The 21,724-nt window shown below is 48.8% G+C and overlaps 12 protein-coding genes and 1 non-coding gene across 13 annotated transcripts; 6 read left to right on the top strand and 7 right to left on the bottom strand.

The window, feature by feature from the left end:
* Nucleotides 1-78: 78 nt before the first annotated feature.
* Bathy02g01320 (predicted protein) lies at nucleotides 79-2,256 on the top strand (the record flags this gene model as incomplete). Its single annotated transcript, XM_007514782.1, has 1 exon — nucleotides 79-2,256. The coding sequence occupies one exon, from the start codon at nucleotides 79-81 to the stop codon at nucleotides 2,254-2,256; it is 2,178 nt and encodes a 725-aa protein (XP_007514844.1).
* Nucleotides 2,257-2,482: 226 nt separating this feature from the next.
* On the top strand, nucleotides 2,483-4,909 carry Bathy02g01310 (unknown protein; the record flags this gene model as incomplete). Its single annotated transcript, XM_007514443.1, has 1 exon — nucleotides 2,483-4,909. The coding sequence occupies one exon, from the start codon at nucleotides 2,483-2,485 to the stop codon at nucleotides 4,907-4,909; it is 2,427 nt and encodes an 808-aa protein (XP_007514505.1).
* A 104-nt stretch (nucleotides 4,910-5,013) lies between these two features.
* On the bottom strand, nucleotides 5,014-5,505 carry Bathy02g01300 (predicted protein; the record flags this gene model as incomplete). Its single annotated transcript, XM_007514529.1, has 1 exon — nucleotides 5,014-5,505. One exon carries the CDS (start codon nucleotides 5,503-5,505, stop codon nucleotides 5,014-5,016), a length of 492 nt encoding a protein of 163 aa, XP_007514591.1.
* Nucleotides 5,506-5,642: 137 nt separating this feature from the next.
* Nucleotides 5,643-6,614, bottom strand: Bathy02g01290 (unnamed protein product; the record flags this gene model as incomplete). The annotated part of the gene is made up of 1 exon (XM_007514975.1): nucleotides 5,643-6,614. One exon carries the CDS (start codon nucleotides 6,612-6,614, stop codon nucleotides 5,643-5,645), a length of 972 nt encoding a protein of 323 aa, XP_007515037.1.
* Nucleotides 6,615-8,412: 1,798 nt separating this feature from the next.
* On the top strand, nucleotides 8,413-9,492 carry Bathy02g01280 (predicted protein; the record flags this gene model as incomplete). The annotated part of the gene is made up of 1 exon (XM_007514822.1): nucleotides 8,413-9,492. One exon carries the CDS (start codon nucleotides 8,413-8,415, stop codon nucleotides 9,490-9,492), a length of 1,080 nt encoding a protein of 359 aa, XP_007514884.1.
* A 177-nt stretch (nucleotides 9,493-9,669) lies between these two features.
* On the bottom strand, nucleotides 9,670-9,741 carry tRNA_Cys_GCA. Its single transcript has one exon. It is a non-coding gene; the product is annotated as a tRNA-Cys (tRNA).
* Nucleotides 9,742-10,022: 281 nt separating this feature from the next.
* Bathy02g01270 (multicopper oxidase type 2) lies at nucleotides 10,023-11,666 on the bottom strand (the record flags this gene model as incomplete). Its single annotated transcript, XM_007514628.1, has 1 exon — nucleotides 10,023-11,666. The coding sequence occupies one exon, from the start codon at nucleotides 11,664-11,666 to the stop codon at nucleotides 10,023-10,025; it is 1,644 nt and encodes a 547-aa protein (XP_007514690.1).
* A 580-nt stretch (nucleotides 11,667-12,246) lies between these two features.
* Nucleotides 12,247-14,145, bottom strand: Bathy02g01260 (predicted protein; the record flags this gene model as incomplete). The annotated part of the gene is made up of 1 exon (XM_007514644.1): nucleotides 12,247-14,145. One exon carries the CDS (start codon nucleotides 14,143-14,145, stop codon nucleotides 12,247-12,249), a length of 1,899 nt encoding a protein of 632 aa, XP_007514706.1.
* Nucleotides 14,146-14,713: 568 nt separating this feature from the next.
* Nucleotides 14,714-15,955, top strand: Bathy02g01250 (predicted protein; the record flags this gene model as incomplete). The annotated part of the gene is made up of 1 exon (XM_007514769.1): nucleotides 14,714-15,955. One exon carries the CDS (start codon nucleotides 14,714-14,716, stop codon nucleotides 15,953-15,955), a length of 1,242 nt encoding a protein of 413 aa, XP_007514831.1.
* A 96-nt stretch (nucleotides 15,956-16,051) lies between these two features.
* On the bottom strand, nucleotides 16,052-16,786 carry Bathy02g01240 (predicted protein; the record flags this gene model as incomplete). Its single annotated transcript, XM_007514845.1, has 1 exon — nucleotides 16,052-16,786. One exon carries the CDS (start codon nucleotides 16,784-16,786, stop codon nucleotides 16,052-16,054), a length of 735 nt encoding a protein of 244 aa, XP_007514907.1.
* A 69-nt stretch (nucleotides 16,787-16,855) lies between these two features.
* Nucleotides 16,856-17,980, top strand: Bathy02g01230 (mitochondrial carrier family; the record flags this gene model as incomplete). The annotated part of the gene is made up of 1 exon (XM_007514860.1): nucleotides 16,856-17,980. The coding sequence occupies one exon, from the start codon at nucleotides 16,856-16,858 to the stop codon at nucleotides 17,978-17,980; it is 1,125 nt and encodes a 374-aa protein (XP_007514922.1).
* Nucleotides 17,981-18,174: 194 nt separating this feature from the next.
* Nucleotides 18,175-19,017, top strand: Bathy02g01220 (predicted protein; the record flags this gene model as incomplete). The annotated part of the gene is made up of 1 exon (XM_007514440.1): nucleotides 18,175-19,017. One exon carries the CDS (start codon nucleotides 18,175-18,177, stop codon nucleotides 19,015-19,017), a length of 843 nt encoding a protein of 280 aa, XP_007514502.1.
* A 65-nt stretch (nucleotides 19,018-19,082) lies between these two features.
* On the bottom strand, nucleotides 19,083-21,722 carry Bathy02g01210 (predicted protein; the record flags this gene model as incomplete). The annotated part of the gene is made up of 1 exon (XM_007514828.1): nucleotides 19,083-21,722. The coding sequence occupies one exon, from the start codon at nucleotides 21,720-21,722 to the stop codon at nucleotides 19,083-19,085; it is 2,640 nt and encodes an 879-aa protein (XP_007514890.1).
* Between the last annotated feature and the right edge of the window lie 2 nt (nucleotides 21,723-21,724).

The raw sequence follows: 21,724 nt of genomic DNA, 5'->3' as shown, positions 1-21,724 counted from the left end.
ACATCGACAACCAAAAACTACCGCATACATATTCTATTTTGTACAACAGCGCGCATTTTCATCGCGACGCGGAGAAGAATGTCATCTCGCGATACGACCGACGACGAAGAGATTGCGATTGAGATGCAAAGGCAACGACGGGGAGTTCGTACCAATAACAACCCGTTCGCCGGGGCACGAGATGAAGGAGACGAAAGAGAAGAAGACTTTTCGGTCTTACGACGAGCGGTGGAGGAAGCGCAGTATCCGAGCTACCATCGAAACAGCGCGCAAAACGACGAAGAAGACGACGACGACGACGACGAGAAGATTAAGAAGAAGAGTGATTTTAAACAGCCAAAACCACCCTCGAAGGCACGAACTTCGTCGTCGCAACCCGCGGTGGACGAGGACGAGATCGACGATTACGCGCGAACGTTAGGGGCGAGCTCTACGTTTTTCTGCCCGGTGAGTTTAGAGTTGTTGAAAGATCCGGTGGTTGTGAGAACCGGGCAAACGTACGAGCGAGCGAGCGTGGAGGACTGGATCCAGAGAGGCGGAAGGACGTGCCCGGCGACGGGGCAACCGCTCGCGGAAGCGAACGAGTCCATCGTGAGGATGGCGCCGAATTTCGCTCTGAGAAGCGCCATACAAGAGTGGGCGAGGAGGACGTGTCCGGAGATTCTGAACGAGTCTGGAGACGTGAGAGGTTTGAAAGGGTCGCCGGTGGTTGGGATGACCGAGATGCGACTGGTGAGCGCGGCGGAGTTGAGAGATATCGAATCGAATCCCACGGCGCCGCCGGTTATCGGTCGTCGCGGAGATACTCTTAACGATTCGAATGCCAGTGCCTCTACGTCGAGGAGATCGACTATTGTTCGCCGGATGATGAGCCTGTCGAGCGCGGTGCCGACCTTTATCGCGAACGTGAACAGGGAAATTACCAGGACTCAACACTTTGTAAATCAAACGCAACGACGCGTTTTTGACGCAATCGACGGGAGAAGGAACCCGTCGCGGAATAATGATAGCAACGATAGTAACACGAACAGCAACAACAATAATGGAAGCAGCAGCGATAATAACAACCAGCAACAACAAAACGGAAGCTACTGGATGCATAACGAGGAGATCCCTCCGGAATTACCGTCGACGTACCGATCGATACAGACTGGTCCGCCCATTCGAAGAGGCGACTCGTGGTTCTACCCGGTCGCGCCTTCTCGAGACGAAGCGGCGTTCCACGAACGTAACAATTTTGGATTCAGAAACCCGCAAACGCACCAAAACTGGATCGAGATAAGGCGAGACGGCGACGCGGTCGAAACCGCCGTGGCGTACCGAGTGAGTCTGAGATTACTTCCCGTCATGCGAAACCAGCAACACGTTCGATGGGTATTCCTCTTTGCCGTGTTACTCTCGATGATGTACGGCGTTCAGATTGTGTTTTGCAACTCAGCGTCGTGGTCAACCGACGGCAACGCCTTCATGGGGCCGTCGAAGTTTGAAATGGCCAAATCATCGTGCATAGCCGGAAATCTAGGTTGGTTAGTCACGGAGAAGACTGAAATTTGGCGCTTGTTTACGTCCATCTTCGCGGTCGGGAACGTAGTGACGTTCGTGATCACCTTACTCGCCCTCCTATTCATAGCGGCTCCTATCGAGAGAAATATTGGTGGGTACATCGCTATACCGCTATTTTGCGGCCCGTTCGTGGGTATTCTAGCGTCCACGTACTTCTTGAACGACCACGTCACCACGGGCGGGTTATCCTCCATCGCCGCCATCCTTCCGCTGTGCTACGCGGATTACTGGAAAACGAAGGAGTTATCCTTCATACACTGCTTTGGTTTCGCGATATTCATCATCGTCATCTTATTCGGTTACTCGCCATTTACCGATAACCTGACGCAATTATTCGCCTTCCTCTTCGGCGCGGCTACCGCGGGGATTTATTACAGTCCAGAACGACCGTCGTTGACCTCCGAACAAGTCAAAAGCGCCCAAAGCGGCTTCGCTATCCTCCTCGGATTCATATTCGTGCTCCCATTTCTCCTTCTGTGCGTGGATAGCCCGATGAAATCTGGAGGATTAGACACGAATAGCGTCGTAGACGGCTTCGCGTGCATGCCGTCGGAAATGATGGGTTCTTGCCGAGACGACGTGTTGACTTGGCAAGAATACTACGGGATTCCGCCGTCGCCGGTGGCGACGCCGATCAGTCCCCCGTTGCCGTCGCCGCCACCGCCACCGCCGTCGCCACCACCGTCGGACTAGTCGTCGTTCGTGTGCAAAGAAGAAGTCAAGAAGAAGAAGAAGAGGAAGAAGATCTTTGTAATAACAATGCGCATACTGTAATATGTAAATTTTCAGAAAGCTTTCCTCACTTTTTTGTTGATCTCCTCCATCACCTAAACTCACCAAAAAGGAAGCGTTTTGACCCGGCGCTCGCGCGCACACACTTTCTCTCCGAGACTCTCTCTCTTTTCTGCGTTCAGAGAATATGTCTGGGATCATGGAGCGCGGGTTTTTCGATCGCGGGAGAAAGAGCAGCAAAAAAGAAGAAGAAGAAGAAGAGCGGCGATTCCAAGCGCAATTGAAAGAAGCGATGGAGAAATCTTTGCAAGAAGAAACATCGGAACCGTACGTGGAAGATCGACCGCAGATGGATCAAACGATCGACCAATCGAAAGAACGATTCATGGGGGAAGTGGGTAATGCGAGCACCGGAAACGTCTTTCAGGCGTTGAATGAGAGCACCGGTGATGGTGGTGGTGGCAATTTTAGAGTTGAAGAGGAGAAAGAGGACTGGGTTGTCGGAGCGACTGAGTCGGTGAAAGCATCATCGGGCGCTTCTTCGAACGGCAGTACCGCGTATAATATTTTGAAACACATGGACGTGTTTAAAGTGTACTGGCAAGAATATCCAAACTCGATATCTGGCGGCGCGTATAAAGCGGACGTGTACGACAAGGACGATCAGACGATGACGTCCGTGCGCTTGGCTCCGGTGGTGAAGCGGAGTAAAAATTGGAGGAGAAAAGATGGTCCGTTGACGGAAAAGGAGCACGAATTGACCGAGGGGGAGAGACGAGAGATTTGCAAAGCGAAAGTGGAGTATTTCAGGGAGCTTAAGAAGGAGTGGAAGAAGAAAAACGGCGATGGCGGCGAAGAGGGGGAGGAGACAGCTTACAAGTTCAGGATACAGCATCCGACGACGAAAGAGCCGCACGAGTTTCGGTACTCTCCCGCGAGCGGTGAAAATTTGGGAGAAGCTGGCAAGGAGTTCTTAATTCAGAATAAGTTTCCCACCGATAAGATCGAGAAGTACGCGGAGAAAATTGTCAAGAAAATGCTACTCGTCATGGCTGAGAAGAACGCAGGGCCGGTGCGAGCTCAACCAGAAATCCGAGTTCCGACGGATGAGGATAGAAAAAGAATCGAAGAGTTGTTGTGGCCAGGGAGTGCTGCTTCTGCTTCAAAACATCGCCCTGCGCGTGCGGAAAGACAATCGCCTTCCCTCTCCATATCGGAGGGTGCTGCGACCCAAAGAAAGCCTTCACCACCTGTCCAAGAAATAAAAGCTCCGACGAAGACGACAACCACAAAACCTACTCTCGCAAAAGAAGCATCGAGTAACAAAACCAGCAACACTACCAAGACTAGGAGTTTGGCGCAAATCTATAAATTTAACGCCAACGATAAAGATGCTCTCGTGTATATGGTGAAAGAAAGTCAAAAGTTAAAATATAAGCGTGGGAGTTTTAAGGACTTTCTCGAAGAGAGTACCACTCTAAGAGAACAAATGAAGAGAACGCAAGACCCGAACAGACACGATTGGAAAACTCTTAATGAGTACGTGCTAACTCTCAGTGATGCGCGCGTGAAGGACTTGTACGGAAAGTATAGGATCTTCGAAAGCAGTGAAGCATTAGCAGCAGGGAGGAAGCATTACGAAAAGGATGAAAGAAAATTGATTGAGAAGAGGCAAAAACAACAGCAGCTGATGCAAGTGCAACAACAATCGCAACAACAAATTAAGGGCATTATTGAAACGCATTTTGAGCGATCAACCCGAGGGAATTACCCCCCTATGTCCTCCTCCATTTCGGAGCAGGAACAGAGCATTATTGAAACGCATTTTGAGCGCGCTCATCCCCGAGGGAATTACCCCCCTATGTCCTCCTCCATTTCGGAGCAGGAACCTCGACAACCAACGCCAGAGGAGCAGGTCCAACAACAACAAATTCGCGGTACCCAACGCGGCATTGCGGAGCAGGAACCTCGACAACCAACGCCAGAGGAGCAGGTCCAGCAACAACAAATTCGCGGTACCCAACGCGGCGGTACCGTATCTCCACGTTCTCCTCGTAAAAATAATCACAAGGTTTCAAACGCGCAACCATCGAGCGACGATTATACCATAGCGGAGTTGAGGGAAGAAATTGAAATCTTGAACCGAGAGAAAAACGTCTTGGAACTGGAAAACAACCATTTGAAGAGCGAGAACTTTATGTTGCTCAAAGAGAATGAAAAAGTAAAACGCAACAACGAGCGATTGCTTAAAATGCAAGACACGATGGTAAATTTACAACAAAGGCAACAAAAGCCACAACCACAACCACAACAACCGTCGGTATGGGGTCTACACATACCCTCTATTCCATCCGCCGACGACACTTCATCAGTCTCCTCGCATACCAATAATAATGGATTCGGGAGCAATGAAGCCCAACAAACGAGAAACAACGAAGCGTTCGAAGAAAGCCCGTGGTTAGACGACTTACTCAATGAGGAATCGACGCCGCCACACCGTTCTACCGCGAGTCTACCACCAGGTTTTGAACACGCCATTCACACGCCAGAGAATGTCGAACCAGGAGGAGCGTACACCACGAAAACACCCACGGGGTGGGGACAACCACCGTAAAAGTATCGTACTTTATAACTAATAACAACAAAGACTACAGGTACCTAGACTAAAATCAACGCGTATCTCTTCCACTTCCTCTCTATACGTGCGCTTTATACTATTTACTCCTGGCATTTAAGCACATCAATCTTCATCGTTTTCTGAGAAGGGTACGAAGATATCGCCGCCATGATCGTATCAAACTTTTCCCCTTGAACTTGCAAACGAATCATTTCTTCGCCAGACCCCACGGAAACGCCGCCGTAATCTTGCGTGCGCGTTTTGATTTGCGCCGATATGGCCAAGATTTTATCTCCTTTCCGAATCAATTTCGTCTTGGCAGAGTTTCCTTCGGAAACGACTTCGACGACGACGATGCCACCTAAACCGTCTTCTTCGAGGATTAATCCTAGGGGTTTTTTTACTTCCACGGAAACTCGAGTGCAGTTCGCCGGAATCGCATCATCTTGTTCTCCTTCTTTTCCTTCTGATGGTGATGACGCGCAAGCGGCGTATCTTCGTTTCGATTGATTTTTCGAACGATGCGAGGAAGAACACGTCGCGGAAGAGGAAGAAGTCACGCGAAGCTGATGGGGACAGTGCTGCGCGAACATTTTTAACGTTTATTTCGTCGTCGTTTACTCGGGAACGAAGAATAAATAGTGTTATAGAATCGTAAGTATCACGTACTTACTAGCGCGTTAAAGAGTGTCGTTTGTGGTTACTTTTCAACTGCTACCGCTAATAAAAATTAATTGAATGAAATCTCCTCCGGATGCATAAATCCAGCGTCGGAGACGCATCTCACGCTACACAAACCGTCGCTACGAATTTCAACTCTCGTTATGGACCCGTTGTATAAACTAAACCGGAGCCAAGCTTCTGGGGGGAGCTGAAGCAATCGAAGGAGAGAGTATCGAATGACGTTCCCGTGACACACGACGATTTCGTGCGTTGTTTCTTCTTGCGCGGCGGGGGGCTTATTAACCACTTTTTTTAGCGAAGCCGCTCCTTTGTCGTCATCTACTTCGTTCTTTTCTTTCGTTTCGCTTTTTTTCTCTCGTGCTGTTGACTTGTTCACGTCTTTCGAAACGTTCTTCTCGTTTGTTTTCGGGCGATGGAAGAGCCACCGAAAGCCGGCTTCAATGCGCGCGCCATCTCGAAAGTACTCCGCTTCCGATGGTCCACCATAGGGCGTCCAAGTGTCTGGTTCAGGACGAATAGGTCCGCCTTCTCGTAACAAATCGGATTTCTCTATCGTTTCAATCTCTTTAAAGAATTCATCGCGTATGATTTGTGCGGTTTCTTCTGCTCGAGTCATCGTCGAGGAAACTATTCGTTTAGGCGTCGTGCCTTTGGGAATGATATCCCGAAGGCGTTTACCGGCTAACGAGGCTTGTTTCTTCCCTAAATCGGTCAACGTGTGTTTTGTATCGTCTTTGCCTTTTTGATTGAATTGTCCGTGTCTCACTAAATGAATGACTCGCGTCGATGTCGTCGATGTAGTTTGCGCGCTCGAATGCATGCGATCCCAGTTCTGATCCCATTTTGTTGTTCTCGTGCTATTATTTTTACCGTTATCCTCGTTTTCTTTCATTATACTTGGTATGTTCTTGTTTCCGATCGCCACGCATTCGCTCGAGGCTAACGTCGCCGAGGCAGCGAGAGCAGCGCACGCTGCCAACGAGGTATGTAGCGTCGTGCGAAACGCTCGGTGCATCATCGTCTCTCCTGTTTAAAAGAAATAATAAAATACGCGTCAGTATGACGATGAAGCAGAACGAAAGCCACAAAGGCAAATGACTGTTTTCTGTTGCGCGATGATGAAAGGCTGCTACTGCTTCGAACGCAATCCATTGATATCTCAGAGAGTATGGTCGTATATTCGTCCACATTGGGTGTTCGGAAAAGTTTTTGAGTTCTGTATAGTTTATTCTTCACGGATATCTCATCGATTGCGTTCAACGCATCATCACCATCATCATCATCAATCAAACAATCAAGCCACGCCGTGTGTGCAATGCTATAACACGTTCGTTTCATATATGCGTCAGTTCGCATCAGGTATGTAATCCTCAGCGTACAAGGCACTCAGAGTAGGATTGTTCATAAAAGGTTTTTCGTCACCCGCATATATGTAAACGCGTATTATATACACGTTATTTTCATCCGTCGAGCGCGCGCGGCCAAAACCAAAAACGAAAACAAAAACGAATGTACCAGAAGCTCTAGGGATGAGACGTTACTGACAAACGAATAAACCGCTTTACTTAAGGGTCACTTTATGGACGCGGAATGGCTCAGGTTTGAATCATTTGCACGAATGCGGTCAAACTCGAGTAAAGTGAAGCGCCCAAAAACAAAAACGATGAAATAGGTGGACAACAAGAACAACAACAACGACAACAAAGAAAGAAGTCTCCATTCTCGAGATTTTTAGTTTCATGCTTATAGACCCTGAACAAGTCCGCAATCAAGTGAACTATGCCTTGAGATTATCTTTCATCGACTTCCATTTTTCTTCTTCCACACAAATTCGCGCAACGACGAATGCATACATTCCGCGCGCATACTACATGAAATCAGGTTTCAAATGTTCTTCTCATAGCTTGCGCTCCGAAGGTGTCCTAAGATATATTTTTGGAAATCATCATCTTTCGTGTATTTGTGTTGCGTCGTGTGCGTGCGTTTGCATCATCGAGTCGTCGTTGTTGTTCTGCACCAATCTCTCGCAAAAGAGAGTCTCGTCGTACCTCCTGCGACGAGCGAAAAGAAGAACAAGAACAAGATGTCAGTATCTATATAAACGCATAAAATCATCTCAAAATCGACATCGAACCAAGAAGGAGAGAAGAAGAAACACGTAAACGCCTCGGATTAACGAGATTCACAAGTTTTGATAATCAGAGTATAAAGTCAGATGGTACGGACAAGTGTGCTTCCTCATAGGCGTATTTTTCTCTCTTTCTCTCTTTCCATCCATCTCCAACAAACACCAACAAAACGAGATATATATAAAAATGTCCAACGAAGACCGGGCGACAACGGGAGCGAATGTAAGAATACTCCCAACGGAAGCGCTTAGAGGCGACATCGTTCTTTTACATCTAGGCGGCGGTTAGCGCTGTCAAAGCCATGGAATTATATAAAGGCAAGACAGAGACTCTAATGACGCACCCGCCAAAGTACGAGGGAAAAATGCATTCGTGTTTTGACGAATATGAATGAACGAGAGACAAACGCGCAAAAACGAGTTCAAAGAAAGGAGAGAGAGAATAACGCGTACCTCTGCTGAGAACGATATAGATATGTAGAGACTTATCTCTCGCTCAGATTACGAAGAGTAGTGCTCTATAAATAATGAGGACACATTCGACCAAAACGCTCGCCTTTTTCTCTCGCAAAACGTCTGCTGTTTTTGGCGGCGGCTTTTCTCGTCATTCCTTTTCTCTTCTGTCGTTTGAGAGAAGAATAATAGAACACACACTTTGACAGATTCATTTTAACACGACGAATAAACGATGCGTGATGACGAGAACAACAACGAGAGTCACAACAAGAACAGGTTGCGGATCGAAACGACGCTGGAAGCGACCGAGGCGTACACCGGCGCGGTAGATGTGGACGTGGGGAATCTTTTGGTCTCTGAAACGAGCGTTTTAGAGCGAGAGAAATTCAGCCTCACTGTCGGATCTTTGACTCGAGAAGAGAGAGACGAAAACATCAAAGCGCACGCGAGAGACGTGTTGCAACGATTGGTGAGCGATTTGTTCGCGTTGCCGTCGGAATCGGACGTGAACGGAAGGTTTGCGCTTTTGCCACCCGGGGAGACGAAATTTCCTCGGAGTTTGCCTTTGCCTTCCATGGAAAAGCCGAAGACGAAGTGGGAGCAATTCGCGGAGGAGAAAGGGATTAAGAAGAGGAAAAGAAGTAAAATGGTATTCGACGAGCAGCAAGACGAGTGGAAGAGGAGGCACGGGTACGATCGGGCGAAGGATTCGACGAAGATTGCCATCGTCGAGGCGAAACTTTCGAGCCGAGCGGGCCAGACGGAGGATCCGTTTTTGAAGGAGAGGAAAGATAAGAAAGCGAGGGTGGAGAAGAACGAGATGCAGAGGAGGCGGAATTTAGGGGAGCAAGTGAAAGAGAAAGGCGCGGCGGCGTTGCCGGCGACGTTGAGGTTAGCGATTGGTGCGGGGAGTAATAATAATAGTAGCGGCGGCGGCGGTAAAAAAGGCGGCGACAACGGAGGAGGCGTAGGCGCGAAGAGTTTAAAGAGTAAACAGTTGGTCAAAGACGTGCAATATAAAGTGGCAACGTCGACGGCTAGCGTCGGGAAGTTTAACGCGCCAATTCCCGGCGACGAAAAGATTAAAGCCAGAGGCAAACGACGATCGTTCGCGAGCAACACGGACGACAAAAACACGAAAGCGCAAGAAAAAGCTTTCGTCGAGAAACTCATCAAACGCGAAAAATCGAAGAAGACGAGCGAAGGCGTGGACGTGGGATTAGCGGCGAAGAAGATGCAAAAAGAGCAAGAGACGGAGAAGAGGGAAGGGAAGAAGCAGAAGTTGATGTCGAAGAATAAGAAGAAGAAATGAAATAAATGTTAGCCTGATGTTTTAGAAAAACAAAGAGAGACAACAAAAGCTTGTAGTAAATACTATTCGAGAACAAAAATAATGACGCGCGCGTCCAAGCATCCAATCAAGTGCGACACAAAAGCGCGCTCTACATGCATTGACACAGTCTAATCATTATCCGGATGCAAAAAAAGAAGGTGCCACCGTGGATTGAACACGGGACATCAGGATTTGCAATCCTACACTCTACCACTGAGTTATAACACCTCAAATTACAGCCACAACCCTAATTCCATAAAAAATAACAAATATTAATGAATAAACATTTTAGACACATTTTAGGCGAGAAGTTAAAACGGCATCAAAAAAATCGGAATCTCACTCCATCACACCGCTCTCTCGAGGCTGTGCGATACGCTACACTTAGGGATCTTGGTATAGATCGTGTGTATGATCATTATTATGTGTGCATTCAATTACAACTTGCAAATACTACTAGTAAGCAATACATTTCATCATATATAAAAAATTTTCCAGTCGTCAAAGTATTACAAAAAGAAAAGAGTGACAGTGGTTGTGATACCCAGGTAGATCCATTTACCTCTCAGCATCATAGTCGCACGACCAGCGACGGACGAAGTGGTGGTGGTGGTCGTCGTCGTCGTCGTCGTTGACGTTCCATCGGAGGCGAGGTCCGAAGTTGTCGTCGTCAACGTCGCCATCGCCGACGCCGTGGCGCCAGATACGGTCGTGCCTTCGGCTCCGGTAATGGTGTAAAAGGCCATGCATCCTTTATCTTCGTGCGTCAAGAAATGGCAGTGAACAACTTTCTTTCCTGCGTAACGATCAACCATAAAGTAATAATTGTCGATGGTCACGCCAGTAGGGCGGTATACGACGTCGTGCCAATCTCCGTCTTGGTAGTAACCAGAAGCGTCCGTCACGCCTGAAAGTTGAAAAGAGTTCACGTGAATGTGCAACGGGTGTTTTTCGTTTCCATTGACGGTCCATTTCTGTACCGTACCGAGAGCGACTGAGCCGAGAGGTGTGTCTTTGTCCACAAATTGTACGTTGTTCACGCCGCAACCACCATCTGCCGCAGTGAAAGTGACACTTTGCGTCAGCGGCGTTGGTAACCCGGCCGGTTCGTCCTTCAACGTCTGCATTAAGTATGCGGGTCTTTTCGGATTAAATTGCGAAATATCATCGTAGTTTTCACCAGTCGTCACCGCAGAATCATCCGCGACAACGGTGATGGTGAACAACTCGCCAGCAACGTAACCACCGCCACCGCCACCGCCGCCGCCGCCGGGGCCGCCGCCTTGAAGCAAAGATCGACGTCTTTTCTTGGCCGCAGCTTCGGCGGAAACCGTCACGGTCCCCAAACTTCCAGTGCATCGCATCATCACGTCCGCTCTGTTACCAGGGGCCAAGTATAACTTACCATCGCCCAAAGCTCTTGGTGCCGGAGAGACGTACACGCCATCCTTAGCCAGTAAATACCACTCGCACGATTGCCCGTTCGTAGCGCCGTTGTGCGAAATGATAGCGTCTATATCGGTGGCCAAGAAAACCGTTCGGATTCTCGTCCATCGGTTCAATTTCACGTCGTAGTTCGGCTTGACTTTACCGTTCACAAAATAGCCTTTATAACCGCCGTCGATTGAATCATCAGCAGAAGTCCAAACTTCACCGGGACTTTCGCTCGCGATCGACTTCAGCGCCGCTAAATCCATGTACGCGATAGCCAAAGGACCGACCTCGTCGGCATTCAAAATCGCACTCGGCACTTCATCCGTCGCATCTTCAACAATCATAAAGCCAATCATGCCACTTGCCGCGTGCAAAGAGGTCGAACCGTGATGGTGCGCGTGATACCAAAACGTCCCCCCTGCGTGGTCGCTTGGAATACTGTACGTATACGTTCCACTTTCTCCGGGTTCTACGGTAGAAAAGACATCATCCGCCCCCGTATCTGGACTGACGTGCAAACCGTGCGTGTGCAAATTTGTCTTTTGCGAGTAGTGATACCCGTTTCCTGAAGCCGGGTGCGTGCAGTCAGCCATAGCACACGTCGCCATTTCGTTCTTGAGCGTCACCGTCACCGTATCCCCGGCTTTGAACCTCAACGTCGGCCCGTGTTGCAAAGTGTCCAAACTCGTCGTGTCCACGTTGTAACCTCTCAGCTTCATCTTCACGCCGATGGCGGTGTTCTCGTACGTGTACTCAGACACCGTGATGGTCGTCGTCAACGCGCTGTATTTTATGAAAATATGTGTGAGTGTTACGTGCTTTTTTGAAAAAAATGTATTTTGTCCTCCTATTTACTTTTAAGGTTTTCCAATTTCGCGCGCGAAAAGAACGACAGAGAGAGAAGTTCGAATCGATCGACAGAGCGACGGATAAAAAGAAGAGAAGCATCCGTCGTTTCGACGTTTTGCGCGTTTGGCGTTCGCTCTCTTTTTTAGCGGCTGTAAAAGAGAGAAAATTTGAAAGAAGAGAAAAAGCGTCGTTTCGATGCGGAAAAGAGATATTTATACACGTACCCGCCCGAGGATGGTATTTCGGTGATGGCCGCGCGGACGCCGACCGCGATCATCGCGAAAGTTAACGCGAATAGTTTTTCAACGATCGACATCTTTGCGGGAAATGCGCCCATATCCAAATATCGTTATTGGATGTTTGCGTAGGAGTATAAATAATAAGCGTGTTTAGAAGAAAACTTCTGAGGAATTAGGAAAAAAGGGCAAAATTTACCAAATTTTACTGCTTTTACTTGCTGCCTTGCCTTACAACGCTCGCGAAGCTCACTTTCATTTTCTTCACAACTTTCCCGTGTTGTTGTTCTTCTCTCGTCCTTTCGCTCTCTTTGTTGTCGTTTATGCTATCTAATAATAAATCTTTTTCTTCTTCTACTTCTTTCTGGACGACGCTCGGCGCGAGCCTCGGCACCGGGAGCGACGAGGCTTCTTTCTTATCACCATTTTCTTCCGTCTTTCCTTCTTTTACTTCTTCTTTTATTTCTTCTTTTTCCTCTTCTCGAGCTCTTTTGTTGTTGTTGTTGTTGTTGTTAACATTTTCAGCAGGAGGAGCAGGTTGTGTTCCGGGCACACCGACCAACTCAAACGCGCTCTCTTCGTACTTCCCGCCTTCCGGCAACGCCCAACTCGGTATATCTTTCTTCCGTAAAAGTTTGATTTGCACCCCCATGCCGGGCTTCCAATTTACAGAACCCGTCGCTCGATCTATGTAATTACCAACCGTCATTTGAAAATTCTCAATTGCCGGGTTCAAGTTGATTTTCTTCTTTTCTCTCGCGTCGCCACTAGTCGTGGACGGATTTGGAAACAACCCAAAAAAGACGTTGCAGTGCACCTCCTTGTCTTTTTCCGGATCGTAAAACTTCTTCACGCCCGGGTGCGCCATCATCGCACCTTCCGAGAACGTCTCCACGCCTTGCACTAAGTTTTTCAGTCGACTGCCGACCCAACCTTCCCATTTCTTAAAATCTTCCTCGTTGTCCGCGGTGACGATGAGCTGTAAATACGTCTTATACTTTGCGAAAAACTGCACGTCCGACCACACGTCCGTCCACTTCGCCTCACCAATCAACACTTTCCCAGTCACAATCTTTCCTCTCTTGAATTCTCTCTTCAATACCTCTAACGTGGACGAACTGACGTTAAACGTTGAATTCTGTGCCGGGTACGCCGGCGTGATGATTTTCATCAACTGGTACCGTTCCGGTTTGTTTACTCGTTCGTCCCAATGTCTCAACCCGGGAATCTGATCTTTCGGTGCGATGTCTAAACTCGTCAGCATAACCGGCGTCGTCCACACCCAATTGTCCCAAATCTGGAAAAAAGAATACACCAACATGGACGCGCTCGCGTTGGGATATAATTGGCACACTCTGGCGACTAAAATCGCCAAATTCACGCCGCCAAAGAAGCCGACGACATTGGAATACACTCCTCTTCTCGCCGCCCACAACCTCAGCGCTCTCAAGGCAATCCTATACTCCGAATGGTTCGTCACTAACTTCAACAAACTATCCGCCACTCGACAACCGGCTAAAGACTTCACCCCGGCGTCGTCTAAACCGTGTAAAATTTTCGCCGACAAGACGTCTAAATCTAAAGGCACGTTCGAGTACCCGGGTAAGGAACAATACGCAACATCAATCTCAAACCCTCTAAACTCGGTCTTCAATTCTGGCACGACTGCATCTGGCACCGCTACAATCTTCTCCGTCCCTTCGTGTTTCCTCATGTAGTCATAAAACGACCCTTCGAAATCGTCCTCTTCAAAGCCGAAGAAGTCCTCCGCGCGATCGATATGCTTCGGTCCAATGACTAAAGAATCAATATCCGCCGCCGGACCGTGCACCCCGAGTCGATACGATCCAAACGTGTACAAATTACACCGTATGGATTCGTCCGGGTGACCTTTCGAGAGCGATCTGGTCCGGATCCAATCTTGCAACATTTCGTTCAATTCTCCTAAAACTTCCTCTCTCCGAGTGCACTCGCTCTGAGATTCGTACACGTCTTCCAACTTTAACAAAGAGTCCAACTCTTTGGTCCGTTTGATATCCAACGCGCCTAAACCACCGGAGGAGGAGTCGTTGTTGTTCTCGCCGCTGACTCCTTCGTTGTTGTCCACCATCATTTTTGTATATATAGCGCGTTCGAAAATGATGATGTTGATGTTGAAAATGAAGCTTCTTCAGGAGTCAATCGTATCACGATTTCTTTTTCCAACACAGAGCAGCAAAAGAAGAAGAACACAAAGAAGACAGAGATAAAAGTCTCTCTCTCTCTGTTTACTCGCGCAAAGCACGTGCTCTCTCGAAAAGAAACAGAGGAGAGAGAAGGAGAGAGAGAGAGACTTTTGCTGAGAGAGTGATGCGACTGTTTTTTTCTGAAGAAAAAGGATGATGTTTTTAAAAAAGAACAGACAGACAGAAGAAGAGAGAAAAACAGAAGAGCAAAAAAAAAAAACTCCATTATTCTCTCATCACACAACAAAACACAAAGAGAAACTTTTTTATAATAAAGTACATTACCTCGTACCCCTCACGCGTTACATACCAGCATCGCACAAAAGAAGAAGAAGGAGAAGAGAAGAGCAGGAGTAGTAGTAGTAGCAGAGCGGTAGAATAGAGAGGCGAGCAGAAAAGTGAATGATCCGATTCTTCTTCAAATCGACGGTGTTGATTTTAATCCTGTTGAATCTGATGGCGTTTTTCGTCCGAAGGAAACAGTTACGACGAAGAGATTATTATGATGATGGTGTTGTGGGTTTTGTCGATGACGATGCGTATTTATACGAGAGGAGCAGGAGGAAAAGCGATGGAGGAAGAAACAGAGTTTATAACGACGACGACGCTGAGTTGTTGAATGCGGAAACGAAGAAGCGCGATGATGATGATGATGATGATGCGCACGTTCGCGTTTCGTTTCCAAAACCATCGACACCATCACCTCCTCTTCCTCCCAAAGCGCCTCCTCAAATGCGGATTAGCCCCGAGTGCGATGGTTTGCACTCGTCGACGATCCAACCGCACACGGAATACGCCGGCGACGTCGTTCACTGGGGCGACACGAACGATCAACCGAACGTGGAATTGTGCTGCATGCAGTGCAAGATGACGAAGATGTGCAACGTGTTTGTGTTCAATCCGGAGACGAAAAAATGCTGGTTGAAGAAACAGAAAGAGTTGTACGAAAACGTGGAGCCGGGGACGATGGCGAAAGGGGATAACGTCGCGTGGACGAGCGGGACGATTGGGCCGTACAGGAAAAGGGAGGTTGGGACGGATGGGGTGATGAAAATGCAGGACGTTGTAGAGAGCGAGAAGACGAAAGTAGTGGACGTTAGAAGAAAAGAGCCGAAGTTACCGGTTGGGCAAGAGACGAGGACGAGAGAGTGCGGGTCGCCAGCTGTAGATGGGTACGCGCACGTCGAGCCTCCGTGTCTGGTGAATTCAATCACGAATAAAGAATTCGATAGCACGGAAACGAGTAGATTAGAACAAATCGCGTGGATTGAAAAACACGCCTCGTACGACGGATTAGCCGTGAGATGGGGAATCGGGCACAAAGCGGCCACGGCGGAGCAGTGCGCGCAAAAGTGCCGAGAACACGTTCCAGGGAGAGGTGGTGGCCCGTTCAACGATCTCCCGTGCAACGCATTTGTCTGGTGCGACATAGCCAACGACATTTGTTTCGAACCCGACGCGCACGTGCACACGGCTGGCGACTGTTGGTTAAAATTCACCGAAGTTCCCGAACGCGTCGAAATCAACCAAAGAGGCGCGAACGACGATCCTTTCGATGGGTTTCTGAACGAGAACAAGTTGACGTATAAAATGCGACACGTGAAAGCGCCGGACAAAGTGCACTGGACCAGTGGCGTTTTGTTACCGAAAGGTTGGATCCCGTCCAACGGTACTTTAGGACCTCGAGCGAAATGGTGACGACGCGTTTTCATCTTCGAGAAATATAGAATTCGATTTTTGTATAATTCTTCTATGGCTAGTTCGCTAAATTACTACGCGCTTTTTGCTGCTTCATCATCGTTTTCTAATCAATCTCCCATCATCTTTGGGAATCACACCACCTTCCTCGCCGTCCTCACCCTCTTCACCCTCCTCCTCCTCTTCCCCTCGTTCGATTCGCTCTCTCCGAATCTCCTCAAACGCCGCCGTCTCTCGCGCGTACTCCATCTTCCTCTTCTCCGCGTCCACAAATGTCAATCTCGGCGTGTTCTTGCTCTTCAATATCGAGCTCACGTATGATTTCAACTTCCCCGCGTTCACTTCTAATTTCCTCGCTAAAGATTCTCGTCGATCTTGAAACGGCGTCGCGAATAAAACCTTCGCGAATTTTCCGTCTTTCGTCACGTAGACGTCCAAAATATCGATTCCGGTCCCTTGGAACACGTGGAACATTTTCGGGGAATGAATCACCGCGATCAACGCCTTGCGGTATTTGTTCGCGTTTTTAATTTGCATCGCATCTGGAACGTCTGAAGAGAAGTATTTATGAGTACTAGTAGTTGATGATGATGATTGTTTCCATGTACTTCTCGTCGTCGTCGTCTTTGTTTCGAGGAGGTGTTGTACGAGTAGGGGAAACGAAATGCTCGAATGTAAACGACAACTCGTCGTCGTCGTAAAAAAACGACAACGAGGGGGAGCAAAACTGCTCGTCGTAAAAGATGAGGAGACAGAAGCTCCTTTTTGCGAAGCAGACGACGATCTCATCAGACAGAGGCTTCGCTTGAACAGGAGGAGTCTCTGCGTCATTTTCATCGTTTTTGTGAGGGGAATTTTCAGGTTTTTGTAAAGGAAAATGCCCTAGACAAAGCACACATCATGTCAAGAACAACAACGGATCAAACGCCGGGGTCGCCGAAGACTGCGACCACCACCACAGAGAGACTCGCCAAAGAGTGGCTCTCCGCCGGCGTCGGGTGCGCTTTATCGGACACGGTGTTTAATCCGTTGGAGGTTTTAAAAGTTCGAAGGCAAATTCAAGCTTCTTCAAACACATCATCAACAACAACAACAACGTTTGGTTTAGCGCAAACGGCGATCAAGGAAGCGGACGGATCCGCGGTGAGAGGATTGTGGCAACCTGGATTACTCGCCACGTGGATGCGAGGGTTGAGTTATACCGGGTTTCGGATCGGTTTGTATCCAACCGTGAGAGATTATTACGCGGAGAAGTTGAAGAGGAGGAGCGTTGGTGTTAGGGGAATGGACGGGACGAGCGAGGAGGAAGAGGAGAATGGGACGATGAGCGAAAGCGAAAATTTTGCGCTGAAACTCTTAGCGGGCGCGACGACTGGTGCGATAGGGTCGGCGGTGTTTAACCCGATAGATATAGTGAGAATTCGAATGCAATCGCAACCGTACAGAGCTCTTAGTTTGGGGAGCGCGGCGGCGGCGGCGACGGCGTCTTCCGCGGCGGCGCGACAGAAGACATTTTACCCGTCCACAACTCGAGCGTTTTCAATGATTGCTCGAGAGGAAGGGGTGGTGAAAGGTCTGTGGAGAGGTGTAGGGGTGTGCGTAGCGCGCGCGAGTTTATTGAGCGGGTCGCAGTTGGGGACGTACGACGCCGCGAAGCGGTATTTGTTGCTCCACAGCGAAAGAGAAGAAGACGATGAAATCGAAAAGACAACGACGGCGCCGTCTCCATTTCTGTTCAAGGAAGACGGCCCACCGTTACACTTCACCTGCGCGTTCATCTCCGGCGTCGTCGCGCAAACCGTCACTCAACCCGTGGACACGTTGAAAACTTTAGCCATGTCCTCGAATTCGGGAGGAGGGAACAAAAATTCGCTCTCCCTCGCCGCTAGCGTCATCCGCGAGCGCGGATTTTTCGCCTTGTACAACGGATTCTGGCCCGCGGCTATGCGACAAGGTCCGGTCATGGTTTTGCAAATGCCCATCGTGGAACAGCTCAGACGGTTGTGCGGGTTGGACTATTTCTAGATTTGAGTAGTTTTAGTCGTAGTAGTCTTTAATAGCGTACGAGTAGTTGGGTACTTAGTAGTAGGAGTCATCACTTCATTTCCTCACAACAAAACAACATCCTTCCATCTCGCGCGCGTTATACCACCCGTTATATATATATAATTCACACGAACAAAACCGAATAATATACGAAAAGCGCTTTTACGACGACGATGTTCGCCCTCGCACTCCGGCAATCGTCATCATTCGCGGCATCATCATCATCATCATCATCGAGGAGGAGGAGCTCTTCTCTTCGCAATGTTTCCATTGCTCAAACCAGAGACGTACGACGTCACGATCGACTGCGACTTAAAACGTGGACTCTCCGAGCGTCGTCGTCCTCAGACGACGAGGAAGATGAGGATGATTCCATCGACGAGGACCGCGCGGACGTCCGATCCATCGAGGACGCGAAACGAGAGCTGGAGTACGGCATGAGATTCGGTAAAAGGATGAAGAAAAGATTTCAACCGAAAAAGGTGAAAGATCGAGGTTTACCTATCGCGGACGCTTTAGTGTTGACATCCGCGACGGTATTGGTGGCGTTGGTGTCGCTTTCGCAACACAAAGCGCCGTCGTGGTTGAACGCGGAGTATTTGAGAGAAGTGCCGAGAATTTTACCGAACTTGCCAGCTTTGGTTGGAAGCGTCGTGCACGGGAGTAAACTCTCCGCGGTTTGGGTCCTCGGCGCGTTAGCCGCGGAGGCGTACGAGACGGAGGCGTACGATGCGGATTTCGCGGAGGCGATGAAAAGAACCGTAAAGGCGGGATGTTTCGCGGTTGGGTTGTTGATATTAGTGGAACAGAACGAGATGAGGCAGGCGTTGGAACACGTGATTGGTATGCCGGCGAGTGAGTACGTCGTGGGGGAAAATAGAGAGGCGGATTTGTTGATCAATTCGAAAACGAGCGAGTTGTTCGTCGATTGCGCGTCCTGCGCGGTTGCGATGCTGTCGTGGAGAATCATTCGTTGGAATTCGAGCGTGCCGGGGGATGATTTACCTTTCAATTAATTATAGAATAAACGTTTATAGCAGTCCGTTGTAGTTAAAAAAAGTAGTTCTAAAGTATTTATTCTTTAATCGTCAAACGCGGAATCAATCTTCTCTTGATCTTCTTTGTTTCGCAAGTGCGGCGGAACGTACCCGCCCGTGGAAGAGGCTACTGGTTTCCTCGCTTCCCCGCTACTCGTCGCAGGATTTGAGGCGTTGTTCGTCGTAGAGTCCCTCAAAAACGTGGTATCTTTCACGAGCGTGCCAACCGGTTTCTTCACCTCTTTTTTTTCTTCTTTTATCTGCTCGCCTTTATTCTTCTTCTCCTTCGCTTCCGCTTTCCTCTTCGCGGTCAAAATACTTCCGCCGTCAAACTCTGTGCGCAACTTTGCCTTATACTCCTCAAAGCTCCCGTTGAAGACTTTCACGTGCCCAGGTTTTGGTGGGTTACACTTCATGTCACCTTTTGTCACGCACCAAATCTCGTCGACTACTAAGGAAATCAAACGTTCGTCGTGCGATACGAGCACGACGCCACCTTCGAAATTGTTTAAAGCCATGGCGAGCGATTCGATCGTTTCTAAATCCAAGTGATTTGTCGGTTCGTCTAAAAGCAAAATGTGAGGTTGCTTCCACGCTAATTCGGCAAACGCTAATCGAGACTTTTGACCGCCGGATAAGAACTTGATCGGTTTCGTCGCCAATTCACCGGATAAACCAAATCTGCCGAGATACGCGCGCGCTTCTTCCAGAGGCATTTCGTCGTCCAAACGTTTCATGTGGTTGACGCTGTCGTTTTCCGCGTCCATGGTTTCTAAGTGATGCTGAGAAAACCTCGCCAAGCGCAAGCGCGTGTTTCTATTGATCCACCCTTTTGTGGGTAAGATATCGCCTTCGACGAGCTTCAAAAACGTACTCTTACCGGCCCCGTTCGGACCGACGATGGCAACTCGAGAATCCATATCGAGACCGAAATCGAGGTTTTCGTACAATGTGTCGTAACCCTCGTAGCCAAATGATACGCCCATGACAGAAACCAACGGTGGCGGTAAAGGACTCGCAGATGGAAAGTTAATGCGCAAGTAAGGATCGTCGGTATCGACTTCTACTCTTTCCTCTTGTAATCTCGCCAACATTTTCATTCTACACTGCGCTTGTTTGACCATCTTCGCGTGCCCTTGACCAAAGCGCTGGATAAATTTTTTCAAATGACTCGCGCGACTCGCCTGCGTCTTTGCCGTCGACTCCTCGTTCGCTCGGTTATCCGCTCTCACTTTCAAGAACGTGTCGTAGCTTCCACCGTAATAGCGTAACTTTTTTTTATTCAAAAATGCCGTCGCCGTCGTGCATTCGTTCAAAAACCCTCGATCGTGCGAGACGATGACGACGGTTTTCTCCCACCGTCGTAAAAACTCCTCCAACCACGTCAACGCGTGCACGTCCAAGTGGTTCGTCGGTTCGTCCAGCAACAGTAAATCTGGTTTCATAAACAAAGCCGCCGCTAAGGCAATTCTCATCCGCCAACCGCCGGAAAAGTCCTGCGTCGCTTTTTGTTGTTCAGCGGCGTCAAAACCTAAACCACCGAGAATCCCTCCGGCTCTCGCCTCGGCGTCGTCGGATGAAATCTCATCTAAACGTTCGTACACCTCGTTCAAATCGATACCATCCACTGTATCCAACTCCTCGTCTAACATTTTCTGCTCTAGACTCAACAAATACGTCCTCTCTTTATCCGTATCTAACACCGTTTGCAACGCCGACCGCGCGTCTGGACTCGCCTCCTGCTCCACGTGAATCACGTGTAAATGACTTGGAACAGGAATCGTTCCTTCCGAAATCGCTCGCAATAAGGTTGATTTCCCCGCACCGTTTCTACCAACCAAACCATACTTAGTCCCGTTGACGAGCTTCAAAGTTCCGTCGGAAATTAATTCTTGCGTCCCGCCGTACAGTTGCACGTTCGTTATGCAAATGTCCATGTTCGCGTTGACTCTCCTCTTCGCGTCTGGCCCGGATCGAATGAAAAAACCCAAGTCCTCCGCCGACAGTCTTCCTCCATTCGCGGCAATCCGTTCTCTCTTCAACTGCTCTTCTTTCTCTTTCTTTTTAATCCTCGCTTTCTCTTCCAACTCACGCTTCTGTTGCAAGTGCGAACGGTTTTTCGCCTGCCCTCTCTTGACGACGTTTCTCGCCGCTCTTCTTTTCGCCTGTCGCAACAAGTGCAGCGCTCTCCCTTTTTTTATCCGCAAACACAATTCTCGGTACTTTTCCACGCACTGTAACGCGGTGTACTGCGACGACGAGTGCATATTCGACGAGATCGCTTCCCATCTTGCTTTTGCGGTTTCAAATTCCTCCTCGTCCGTTTCGAAAAATGTCTCCACCAAACGCAGCTCTTCCTCTTTCGACCACTGAATAAACAAACTTTCCTCGGAGACAAAAACTCCTTCTTTCGTCAACTCCTCTTTGCTCAAAATCTCTTCCTCGTCCTCGTCGTCGTCTCCTCCCTCGCGACTTCCTCCATTAACACCACTTTCACCTTCCTCGTCCGCGTTCTCCACCGACTCCCCGACGTGCGAAGAATTCATCGTCGACGTTTCCATCTTCTCCGCTTTCTTCGCATCTCGCAACGCCCTTTTCTCTTGCAACAATCGTTTCTTTTCCTCTTTTTCCAACCTTTTTTCCTCCAAAAGCGCGAGCTTTTCGCGCTCCGCGCGCGTGGACATTC

The sequence above is a fragment of the Bathycoccus prasinos genome (assembly GCF_002220235.1).
Source record: "Bathycoccus prasinos genomic : Chromosome_2".
NCBI lineage: Eukaryota > Viridiplantae > Chlorophyta > Mamiellophyceae > Mamiellales > Bathycoccaceae > Bathycoccus > Bathycoccus prasinos.
Note: the sequence above shows the minus strand (reverse complement) of the source record. Positions and strands in the feature narration are given on the sequence as shown.